The sequence below is a fragment of the Ovis aries genome, chromosome X (assembly GCF_016772045.2).
Source record: "Ovis aries strain OAR_USU_Benz2616 breed Rambouillet chromosome X, ARS-UI_Ramb_v3.0, whole genome shotgun sequence".
NCBI lineage: Eukaryota > Metazoa > Chordata > Mammalia > Artiodactyla > Bovidae > Ovis > Ovis aries.
The window spans coordinates 57,049,749-57,062,197 of record NC_056080.1 but is presented as its reverse complement, the minus strand read 5'-3'; the positions used below and the strand labels follow the sequence as shown (position 1 = coordinate 57,062,197).

Genomic DNA, 12,449 nt, shown 5'->3' with positions numbered 1-12,449 from the left:
ACCAGCTTTCCCACTAAAAGTTCCCCTTGAAATTTGCAAACAGAGGAGGATGAGGGAGCCAGACCCTGCCCCACAGCTCCCTTCTGACAGTCCTGAGTCTGCTGTCAACACGGGGACAGGCTGGTTGTCACAGGGGCTCAGTGAGACAGTATATATGATAAAACTGCATTACTTTATTTTGTTTATTATATGGATATGAAATAGTTAAATATATTTTACATTGTTATATAAATTCATATATGTATATAAAAATGTAAAAATGTATATTTTATATATGGTTATATAAAAATAGTTTTATTTTTGTAACAGGAAGTCATATACTCTAAGTAGAAAGAAGAAAATTAAAGTGACCTCTAAGTCTATTATCACCTAACTATCAATTCTATTAACATTTTGATGTTTATGGTTTCAGACATTTTCTCTGGTATGTGCATGTGTGGCTATTCATGAATGTTTCAGTTCAGTTCAGTCGCTCAGTTGTGTCCGACTCTTTGCGACCCCATGAATCGCAGGCCTCCCTGTCCATCACCAACTCCCAGAGTTCCCTCAGATTCTTGTCCATCGAGTCAGTGATGCCATCCAGCCATCTCATCCTCTGTCATCCCTTTCTCTTGCCCCCAATCCCTCCCAGCATCAAAGTCTTTTCCAATGAGTCAACTCCTCACATGAGGTGGCCAAAGTACTGGAGTTTCAGCTTTAGCATCATTCCTTCCAAAGAAATCCCAGGGCTGATCTCCTTCAGAATGGACTGTTGGATCTCCTTGCAGGCCAAGGGACTCTCAAGAGTCTTCTCCAACACCACAGTTCAAAAGCATCAATTCTTCGGCGCTCAGCCTTCTTCACAGTCCAACTCTCACATCCATACATGACTACTGCAAAAACCATAGCCTTGACCACACGGACCTTAGTCGGCAAAGTAATGTCTCTGCTTTTCAATATGCTATCTAGGTTGGTCATAGCTTTTCGTCCAAGGAGTAAGCGTCTTTTAATTTCATGGCTGCAGTTGCCATCTGCAGTGATTTTGGAGCCCAAAAAAATAAAGTTTGACACTGTTTCCCCATCTATTTCCCATGAAGTGATGGGGCCAGATGCCATGATCTTCGTTTTCTGAATACTGAGCTTTAAGCCAACTTTTTCATTCTCCACTTTCACTTTCATCTAAAGGCTTTTTAGTTCCTTTTCACTTTCTGCCATAAGGGTGGTGTCATCTGCATATCTGAGGTGATTGATATTTCTCCCGGCAATCTTGATTCCAGCTTGTGTTTCTTCCAGTCCAGCGTTTCTCATGATGTACTCTGCATATAAGTTAGATAAGCAGGGTAACAACATACAGCCGTGACATACTCTTTTTCCTATTGGGAACCAGTCTGTTGTTCCATGTCCAGTTCTAACTGTTGCTTCCTGACCTGCATACAGATTTCTCAAGAGGCAGGTCAGGTGGTCTGATATTCCCATCTCTTGAAGAATTTTCCAGTTTCTTGTGATCCACACAGGCAAAGGCTTTGCCATAGTCAATAATGCAGAAACAGATGATTTTGTGGAACTCTCTTGCTTTTTCCATGATCCAGAGGATGTTTCCAATTTGATCTCTGGTTCCTCTGCCTTTTCTAAAACCAGCTTGAACATCAGGAAGTTCACGGTTCATGTATTGCTGAAGCCTGGCTTGGAGCATTTTGAGCATTGCTTTACTAGCATGTGAGATGAGTGCAATTGTGCGGTAGTTTGAGCATTCTTTGGCATTGCCTTTCTTTGGGATTGGAATGAAAACTGACCTTTTCCAGTCCTGTGGCCACTGCTGTGTTTTCCAAATGTGCTGGCATGTTGAGTGCAGCACTTTCACAGCATCATCTTTATATTATTAATATATGCACACTTGGTTTATATGAAAACTAGAACTGTTTGTTTACCTTCATTTCTTGCTCTTTACACTAACTTAAACATATCTCCATGTCGGCAAATATTTTTGTATACAATTTTAACAGTTGGATAATACTGAGTTTTCACACGTATCATCATTTTTATAACCAACATACTGTTAATATAGGAATCATTTTAGGAATCAGTGAACCAGAATAGACTGGAATGGGTGAATTTATCTCAGATGACCATTATATCTAACACTGTGGGCAGGAATCCTTTAGAAGAAACGGAGTAGCCCTCATAGTCAATGAAAGAGTCTAATGTGCAGTACGTGGATGCAATCTCAAAAGTGACAGAATCATCTCCGTTCGTTTCAAGGCAAACCAGTCAGTATCACAGTAATTCAAGTCTATGCCCCAACCAGTAATGCTGAAGAAGCTGAAGTCGAACAGCTCTATGAAGACCTACAAGACCTTCTAGAACTAATACCTAAGAAAGATGTCCTTCTCATTATAGGAAACTAGAATGCAAAAGCAGGAAGTCAAGAGATACCTGGAGTAACAGGCAAATTTGGCCGTGAAGGACAAAACAAAGCAGGGCAAAGCCTAGTAGAGTTTTGCCAAGAAAACTCACTGCTCATAGCAAACACACTCTTCCAACAACACGAGAGGACTTTACACATAGATACCACCAAATGGTCAATACCAAAATCAGACTGATTATATTGTTTGCAGCCAAAGATGAAGAAGCTCTATACAGTCAGCAAAAACAAGACCGGGAGCTGACTGTGGCTCAGATCACGAACTCCTTATGGCCAAATTCAGACTTACATGGAAGAAAGTAGGGAAAACCACTAGACCATTCGGGTATGACCTAAATCAAATCCCTTACGATTATAGAGTGGTAGTGACAAATAGACTCAAGGGATTAGATTCGATAGACACAGTGCCTGAAGAACTATGGACAGAGGTTCGTGACATTGTACAGGAGGCACTGATCAAGACCATCCCCACGTAAAAGAAATGCAAAAAGGCAAAATGGTAGTCTGAGGAGGCCTGACAAATAGCGGAGAAAAGAAAAGACGCTAAAGGCAAAGGAGAAAAGGAAAGATATACCCATTTGAATGCAGAATTCCAAAGAATAGCAAGGAGAGATAAGAAAGCCTTCCTCAGTGATCAACGCAAAGAAATAGAGGAAAAGAAGAGAATGGGAAAGACTTGGGATCTCGTCAAGAAAATTAGAGATACCAAGAGCACATTTCATGCAAAGATGGGCACAATAAAGGACAGAAATGGTATGGACCTAACAGAAGCAGAAGATATCAAGAAGAGGTGGCAAGAATACACAGAAGAACTATACAAAAAAAAAAAGATCTTCATGAACCAGATAACCACGGTGGTATGGTCACTCACCTAGAGGCAGACATCCTGGAGTGTGAAGTCAAGTGGGCCTTGGGAAGCATCACTATGAACAAAGCTAGTGGAGGTGATGGAGTTCCAGTTGAGCTATTTCAAATCCTAAAAGATGATGCTGTGAAAGTGCTGCACTCAATATGCCAGCACATTTGGAAAACTCAGTAGTGGCCACAGGACTGGAAAAGGTCAGTTTTCATTCCAATTCCAAAGAAAAGCAATAACAAAGAATGTTTAAGCCACTGCACAACTGCACTCATCTCCCACGCTAGCAAAGTTATGCTCGAAATTCTCCAAGCCAGGCTTCGACTGTACGTGAACTGTGAACTTCCAGATGTTCCAGCTGGATTTAGAAAAGGCAGACGAAGCAGAGATCAAATTGCAACATCCGTTGGATCACAGAAAAAGCAAAAGAGTCCCAGGAAAACATCTACTTCTGCTTTATTGACCATGCTAAAGCCTTTGACTCTGTGGATCACAGCTAACTGGAAAATTCTTCAAGAGATGGGAATAGCAGACCACCTGACCTGCTCTCTGAGAAACCTATATGCAGGTCGAGAAGCAACAGTTAGAACTGGACATGGAAGAACAGACTGGTTCCAAATCGGGAAAGGAGTACGTCAAGGCTGTATATTGTCACCCTGCTTATTTAACTTCTGTGCAGAGCACATCATGGGAAATGCCTGGCTGGCTGAAGCACAAACTGGAATCAAGATTGCCGGGAGAAATGTCAATAACTTCAGATGCGCAAATTACACCACCCTTACGACAGAGGATGAGATGGCTGGATGGCATCACTGACTCAATGGACGTGAGTCTGAGTGAACTCCGGGAGTGGGTGATGGACAGGGAGGCCTGGCGTGCTGCAACTCATGGGGTCGCAAAGAGTCGGACACGACTGAGCGACTGAACTGAACTGAACTGAGGCAGAAACCAAAGAGAAACTAAAGAGCCTCTTGATGAAAGTGGAAAAGGAGAGTGAAAAAGCTGGCTCTAAACTCAACATCTGAAAAATGAAGTTCATGGCATCCTGTCCCATCACTTCATGGCAAATAGATGGGCAAACAGCGGAAACAGCGAGAGACTCTCTTTTCTTGGGCTCCCAAATCACAGCCGATGGTGACTGAAGCCATAAAATTCAACGACGTTTGCTCCCTGGAAGAAAAGCTATGTCAATCCAAGCGAGCATATTAAAAATCAGAGACATTGCTTTGCCTACAAAGGTCCGTCTAGTCAAAGCTATGGTTTTTCCAGTAGTCAGTCATGTATGGATGTGAGAGTTGGACCATAAAGAGAGCTGAGGGCAGGGAATTGATGCTTTTGAACTGTGGTGTTGGAGAAGACTCTTGAGAGTCCCTTGGACTGCCAGGAGAGCCAACCAGTCAATCCTAAAGGAAATGAGTCCTGAATATTCATTGGAAGGACTGATGCTGCAGCTGAAGCTCCAATACTTTGGCCACCTGATGTGAATAACTGACTCATTAGAAAAGACCCCGTTGCTGGGAAAGGTTGAAGGCTGTAGGAGAAGGGGACAACAGAGGATGAGATGGTTGGATGGCATCACCAACTTGATGGACATGAGTTGGAGCAAGCCCCGGGAGTGGGCGATGGGCAGGGAAGCCTGGTGTGTTGTGGTCCATGGGCTCTCAAAAGTCGGACACGACTAGCAAATGAACTATACTGATACTGTTAGTAAGCATGTATGAAGGATAGTCTTGGTTTTGACAACTAATACCACTGTAGTTACATTTCTGCATTTAAATCTTTGTGCATATACATGACTGATTTCTAGAAACTGAAGTCTTGGGTCAGGGTGTAAGGAAAGATATCTAATGACTTAGGAGGGGACAGTTGGTACACTTGGTCCCAGTGAGAAACCTGCCTTTTCTAGGTGTCACACAATCATATCAGTTACAGATACACAGCTTGTGGCCATAGAAAGGTGGTGCTCCTTGGGTCTCCCACAGGGTGCGACCCCCAGCTGAAGTGTGGGTGGTTTCAGGCTGGTGGATCTGATCTCTACAATGCTTCTGACTTCACAGACCAAGCTCCTTCCCAATAAAAGCAGGAAATAATCAAGTTTTTAATGAGTTATCATTAATTCTTGTTTTGTTTTGTTTTTGGCACCCATTGCTTTCCCAGTGTCTTTAGGGGGCCTTTAAGAATCCCTGAAGCAAAATGTCCAGGTATGACTCTATAAAGTTGGGTCAGAGCAGATATAGAGAGAATGAACAAAGTCAGCGCCAGGATCTTTTTTGACTGTAAACATTTGTGCCTGATAGTCCTGCAGAATAAATAAAATTGAGCTATAAGTTTCTTTCTTACCTTCCTTTTAGATGCAGCTGGAAAAGAAATACAGTCATTTGCAGGATTTACATTGGTCACAGGTAGAAAATATGCCAATTCTTCCAGGGTAAATGTTTCCTGATAACTGAATTTCAAAAACATGTTTGATCTTCTTATGGAGTGTAGCTGAGTTATCCTTATACTTTATCATCTAAATCAGGACACTTTAAAAGGCGAAAGGGGCATCATTAATAATTGTGGTGGGGGACTTCCTTCCTGGTGGTCCAGTAGTTAGGACTCTGTCTCACTGCTGAGGATCTGGGTTCAATCCCTGGTCAGGGAACTAAGACCTCACAAGCTGCGCAATGCAGCCATTAATAACAGTAATAATGGTTATACCAAACAACAGGTGTAAACCGGACAAGGGGTCGCCCTAATGAAAAAGACAGAGTGTTATCGATAGTAATCTTGTCGTAAGTGTGTTATAGTAAGATCTGCCACCGCCGTCTTCTAGAAAATGGTTCTCACATATATATGTATCTCACATATTCTCTATCCATTCATTTGCCTATGTAGTCCTCATTTTTAGTAAAGAACAACTGTTACTGCATGAACACTGAATTTCAGAAATTTCAATTATATTTTCTCCTACAAAATGTTATTTTAAACCCGATGTCAGAGTTGACATATGTAAAACAAAATGAGGTTGGTTTTAGATGACATTGAGAAGCTGGAGAGGAAATGGAAAGGGACTGGCAGGAGCAAGGGCGGAATTGGTACTTTTGAAAGGAAGCAGATCCATGAAATCCGAATACATAAGGACAAAAACTATGGTGGGGGAGGGCAGGACAAAAGAAGCACAAAATAGTAGGGAAGGAAATAAATAACTAAGAAAGCAAGTTGCCTGACGCGGTAGTGTGGCGTATGATCTAGAGTACAGGGATAGGGGGAGAAGGGCAGATAGCTCTCCTGCCAAACAGCCAAGCAAAGAAGACAATGGATACTGGCAAGGGCCATACTAGGAGACGGCATTTAAGTATTAAAGGGGCTTCTGTCAACTCTGCCTAAGCAACTCTAAAAGTGTAGAGACTTTTGTTGTTGTGGTTAACAAGCTCTCATTTCCAAATAAAAACAAATTCCAGATCATGTAGATGTTTATAGTGACTAGTTTATCTAAACATATATACAGGTTCAGTTGTAAGATGTTAACTAAAATTCTGTGACAAATATGCTTTTTCTTAAATACCAAGAACATTAGAGAATTAATGCAGAGTCCTAAGGATAATCTGTAGTCACTAAGGTTTTCTTAAGTCTTCACTTAAGATGCTGTTATTTCTAGCACAGGTAAGCAGGCACAGCCTTTCATATGATCAAACACTGGAATCTTTGATTGCTACCGTAACAGCTGGCTTGCAAACAAGTAGCCAACCGTTTGAAGAATGTTTCAAGTGAACAACTTGCAAACCCCACGGATGGATAAACCCTCAGAATGCATTAACAACCATAGCAACTGCACAGGCTATTCTTCTGAAATGAGATCTCTCAAAGCAGTATAGTTCAAAATAAAAGATTTTAATTAAAATGGGCATAGGCACAATTTTCCCACCAATTTGTGTGTGTCAAGCATTTAATGACCTTTTCCACTTGAAACAGTGAAACAGAAAACCGGATACCATGTTTCACTAATCACAGAGCCTTTAACTCAGGAGACAAGATCTCTGCTGACCAGAGCCAGTTGACAGGGAACTGAACTTGCTGCTCCAGTCTCCTGCTCTGTCTTTTGCTCCTTGATTCAAGTTTAAGAATGTTTCATTTCACTTTTGGTTTTGTCACTTTTGCCTGTGGGGGTTTGGGCCTGCTGACCCTGCCCAGTTGAAGAGGCAGCCTGCTGTGCTGCTTTCTGCTTTAACACTATCCAATCAAATGCATAGTCATGTTGGTAATTCAGGGTCCTGAAAAGAATGCGGAAGAGCTGCCTCAGGTACGTGTAATCCGGGGCTTCCTCAAAGGACAGCCCGAGACAATACTTTAAGTACATGGCAAATTCTACAGGAAATCCCTGACATAAAACATCAACAGGTGTGGTCATCTTCATTTCGCTAATCTTTTCACATTTTTGCTTCATTGTTGCACCCTTTAGTCCTTGCCATGGCAGGCTGGCTCTGTTAAAATACATCAAAACATATCCTAATGATTCCATGTCATCTCGGCGACTCTGTTCCGTACCAAGATGGGCACTGAGGCTAGCGTAGGAAGGCGTGCCAGTGAAACCTTTACCGGATCTGTAGGGTATGTGTTGCCCTGTCTTCTTGTCTCTGTACCTCTTGGCCAAACCAAAATCAATAAGGAATAACTTCTTCCACTGCTGCCCAGTACCTATCAGGAAGTTATCTGGTTTAATGTCTCTGTGTATAAGATTCTGCCTATGCACGTATTCGATTCTACTGATCATCTGATCAGCTAACATAAGTACAGTTTTCATTGTGAACCTTCTTGAACAGAAATTGAAGAGGTCTTCAAGGCTGGGTCCCAGAAGATCCATGACTAGCACATTATAGTCCATTTCCTGACCATACCACCGTATCTGGGGGATGCCAACCCCACCTTGAAGGATATTATAGCGTTCCCTCTCGTGTAACAACTGGGGATGTTTCACATTCTGTGGTTCTAGTTTTACGGCTACCTCCTCATGGTTGGTGAGGTCTATCGCCAAATAAACGTGCCCAAAAGAGCCACACCCGATCTCCCGTACCAGTTTATATCTCCCTCCGACAAGGAAATCGGCCTCGGGTCCACTGCTGCTCGCCATCCTGAGAGACAAAGATGGGGGTGGGTTAAGCTCCGACACCTCTAAGGGGATGATGGACGCGTCTAAGGGGACGATGGACGCCCCTAAGACTCGTCCACGGAGCAAGGCTGTGAAGGCAGGCAGGAAACAGAAAACGCTGGCTGTTTCTCAGCGTTACAGGGCCCAGAATCGGCCAAGGGAATCTGACCACCGCTACTGTCAGGTTTCTTTTCACCAGGCCACAGACTGTTGAGGGGTTCTTACCGTTAGCAGGCTAAGCCTCTGGCTTCTGGCGGCCGCGGCCTCGCCTTCGCAGCGACTTCGGGGGCTGCTTCAGGGGAGCCGTGAAGTTACGGCGGCGACACCGCTGCCGCCACTGCCGCGGGCTCCCGCCAGAGGGGCCCCGGTCACTCCACCGACGCTGCCATCTTGTTACAACGGCTGCAGCCAACGCAGAATGCCCCGCGTTCCAGGAAGGCGCTTCATGGCGCAGAGAACTCTGGGAAAGAAATCACGCGCGCTCTTAGAACCTTCAAGGCAGATTATCTTCAGAGCCTTTCAAAGGCATCAGCCTGTCCTAGAAAAACAGATCTACTCCACGTCCCGAATCTACTCAGGTCACACATCTGAGCAGCTGTGATGTGGGGTTTCCTCCTCCAATGTCCATGGGCCCTCTCCTTGCTCCAGCTTGAAGATGACCGCTGGTTTGGGAACTTGGTTCCCTGTGAACAGGACACGATACAGGATTGGGTCCAGTTAATTGGGATTCAGGGCCTTTCAACCACACTTCTATTTGCTCTTCAGGAAAGTAATCCCGTTTCCCTGGGAATAGAGTCATAATCACAGAAGGGTAAAAGGACTGAAGTATCTCGGGCAAATCAAAGATGACACCATTACACACTTCAGATGCCCCAGAGCATTCAGCAGCTGAGAATGGAAGCAGCCTCTCTGAGGCCCCTGGCAGGCGCACAGGGCAGCTGTGCTCACTTACCCACTGTGCACAGGTGGCTGTAGGTCTCCAGTGTCACATCCTGGTACAGGCACCTCTGTACAGGGTCCACGTGCTGCTACGCCTCCCTGCTGAGGTCCACAGGGACGTCCTCGAATGACCCCTGTTACAATACAGTCCCATTCAAGGTGACATGGTCAGCACCGGGGGTTGGATGGAAGAGAACTAGGAAGTTAGTTGTCTTTCATGATTTTCGCCGTGATATGCTATGCTTATCAAATACCTAGTTATACCTAACATTGTGCAGGGTGAGAATATCTAAAGCTGTGAATTTCTCTTATTTGTCATGTGTTAAATTCAATCAGTAGCTCATTATTCAGAAATTAAGGTTAAATTCTCTTTTCTAAAACTTCTAGTTCTTTTAGGAAATACCTAGAATTTATTTCTTAAACAGGTAGGTACCAGACATGCTAGGTTCTTTGGCCAGTGCTGTGTGCTAATTTGCTTCAGTCCTGTCTGACTCTTTGTAACCCCATGAACTGGAGCCCGCCAGGCTCCTCTGCCCGTGAGATTCTCCAGGCAAGAAAACTGGAGAGGGTTGCCCTTTCCTTCTCTGGGGGATCTTCTTGACCCGGGGATGGAACCCGAGTCTCCAGCATCGGCAGGAGGAATCTTTACCACTAGCGTCACCTGGAAAGCCTATCTGAGACCTCAGCAAAAACACAGTTATTCCTATTTCTCCCACCAGTTTCTTTGAGGCAATCTAGACTTCTTCTAGCAAGCACCTACAAATTTCTCCAGCCTCTACCCGCTGCCCAATTCCAAAGCCACTTCATCTCTTTTTAGGTGTTTCTTATAATAGGACTCCACCCCCAAATGCAGAAAGCGGTAGTCTCCTAGGACTGTTGTAACAAAGTATCACAAACCGTGTGACTCAGAACAATGAGAATTTCTTGCCTTGCAGTTCTGAGGGCCAGAAGTCTAAAATCAAGGCGTCAGCCAGGTCATGCTCTTGTTGAAGGTGCTAGGGAGGGGTGTGTTCCATGTCCCTCTCCTGGTTTCTGGTGGCCTCAGGCACCTCTTGTCCTACAGAAGCATCACTCCAATCACACGGTCATCTACTCCTTGTGTGCCTCCGCACGGTCTCTCTTGTGTGTTTGTGTGTCTCTGTGTCTACACTTCCCCTTTTTGTAAGAATGCCAGGCATATTGGAGTAGGGCCCACCTAACCACCTCACTGTAGATTGATTACTTCTGGAAAGACCTGACAGGTTACTGCTGTGAGCCGTGTGCTACGCTGGGATTCGTGGTCTCTGGAGGAGAGACAGGAATTCGATCCAGGGCAAGAGACGAGGCCTGCCCACTAGAACCTTTTGGGTAACAGAATTTTATTAAAGTATGAGAGAGAGAGAGAGAGAGAGAGAGAGAGAGAGAAAGCTGCTGACACGACATCAGAAAGGGGCAGAAAGAATGCCCCCTTGCTACTTTCTGGCAAGGTGTTTTATGTCTGTTAGCAAGCTTATTAATCAGATAAGAGTGTCACCTCAAGGCTGAGGGGGTTTCACCAAGGCCCTCTCCCACAATATGCATTTTTGAGATAGGATGGCCCAAGGTGTGTCATCCCCCGGCCATAAAACTATTGGCATGAATACTGGTTTCTTGAGCCATTATCAGCCCAAGGGTTGAGAAAAGAAAAAAAAAAAATAAAGTTATTCTTAGGCAGAACCATTTGAAGAAAGGCAGGTTGCAAAGCAAATACATGGTTTCATTAACATAGCTTAAGAACAACTTTCCATAAGAAAAACATATTGGTTAGCTCATGGTAGAGCTAGGTGTCGTCAGCACATATAGAGAAGGAGAGAAAAAGCGTCTGCCACTTACAGTTTATTGTCTCCTGCCGCTCTGGGACTTCTGGCCTTCCTCCCTGTTACCGTCTCAGGCCCTATTTTTAATTAAGGTCACATTCAGAAGCAGTGGGGGTTAGGACGTCAACATATTTTCTTGGATGGACACGATTTTACTCATAACAGAGTCCTCAAGAAGGAGGAAACAGACAGAACAGCCTCCATCTTGAAAGCAGGACTCCATCTTGGGCTGGACTGTGGACTTTGAGCTCTATGCCCAGTGTCTATGGAAATGACATACCAACTGGAAAACCAGGCCCCCGGGATGGAAGAGCCCCAGGGCTCGTACCTAGACCCTCTGTTGCCTGAAAGAATACCCTAATTATCTGTATAACCGAATAGAATCATAAATTCTATTATGCTAATTGGGGTATGACCACAGGCCTATTGACAATTGTCCACTGTTAACTACCTAGGCTTAAGGGATATGAATCACGGGTTAACTCTAAGTGTATCTTTCCTTTCCTTTCTTCAGACTAGTTTCAGGGAATTTGGGAGGTGGGTTTGGGCACGTACACTTAGGGTATATAAGGTTTTCAGAAAAACTGGTCAGGGTCCTTGGCTAAGAGGAGACTCTGCCTTGGGCCTGCCGGTGTAATAAACTGCACTCCACTATCTGCATTGTCCTTCTGAATGAGTGTGTTTCCCAGAACACGTGGCTACAACACTCATAGATTCACAGGGTAGCTGTGCATACCCAGTGAGATGAGGTGGCTGTGGTTTTCGGCATCATGTCCTGGTACAGGAACCTCTGAGCAGAGTCCAGGTCCTGCCACTCCTCTCTGCTGAAGTCCACGGTCATGTCCTCAAAGGACACTGACACCTGTAACAAACACCAAGGACACTGACACCTGTAAACACAGCCCCATTTGGGGTGACCAGGTCAGCACAGGGGGATAAGGGAAACTTAGGAAATTGTTTTTAGTGATTTTTACCATAATACGCCACAGGCTATGCCTTTTAAAGGCCTACTTACATGTAATGTATAGAATAAAAATATCTTGTCATAAATTTCTGCCACCCATTGTGCATAACAGTCTTTCATTTTTGAAAATAATACTTTTTCTTTGCTATCTATTTTATGCATAGTAGTGTGTATACCTGACTCAGTTTGCTGTAGCAGAAACTAACACAGCAGTGCAAACCATCTACACTCCAATAATAAATAAATAAATGTGTGATTGAAAGGGGGGGAAATAATAATTTTGTCCAGGATTTGAAGTTTGTTCTACTTTGTTGCTCATGTTCATG

At 44.1% G+C, this 12,449-nt stretch overlaps 3 protein-coding genes across 3 annotated transcripts in view; 1 reads left to right on the top strand and 2 right to left on the bottom strand.

Annotated features, from left to right (window-relative positions):
* The window catches only part of ZNF81 (zinc finger protein 81), a 746,478-nt gene that overhangs the window by 401,898 nt on the left and 332,131 nt on the right, over positions 1–12,449 (top strand). The gene's annotated exons all lie outside the window — the stretch shown is intronic.
* Positions 1,106–12,000, bottom strand: LOC114111511 (zinc finger protein 81-like). The gene is made up of 4 exons (XM_027963291.2): positions 11,948–12,000; positions 9,338–9,390; positions 8,971–9,068; positions 1,106–1,293 (listed from the first exon to the last, which is right to left on the bottom strand). Exons 1-4 carry the CDS (start codon positions 11,998–12,000, stop codon positions 1,159–1,161), a joined length of 339 nt encoding a protein of 112 aa, XP_027819092.1. The 3' UTR covers positions 1,106–1,158.
* On the bottom strand, positions 7,357–8,367 carry LOC101116124 (casein kinase I-like). The gene has a single exon (XM_027963290.3). The coding sequence runs from the start codon at positions 8,365–8,367 to the stop codon at positions 7,357–7,359; it is 1,011 nt and encodes a 336-aa protein (XP_027819091.1).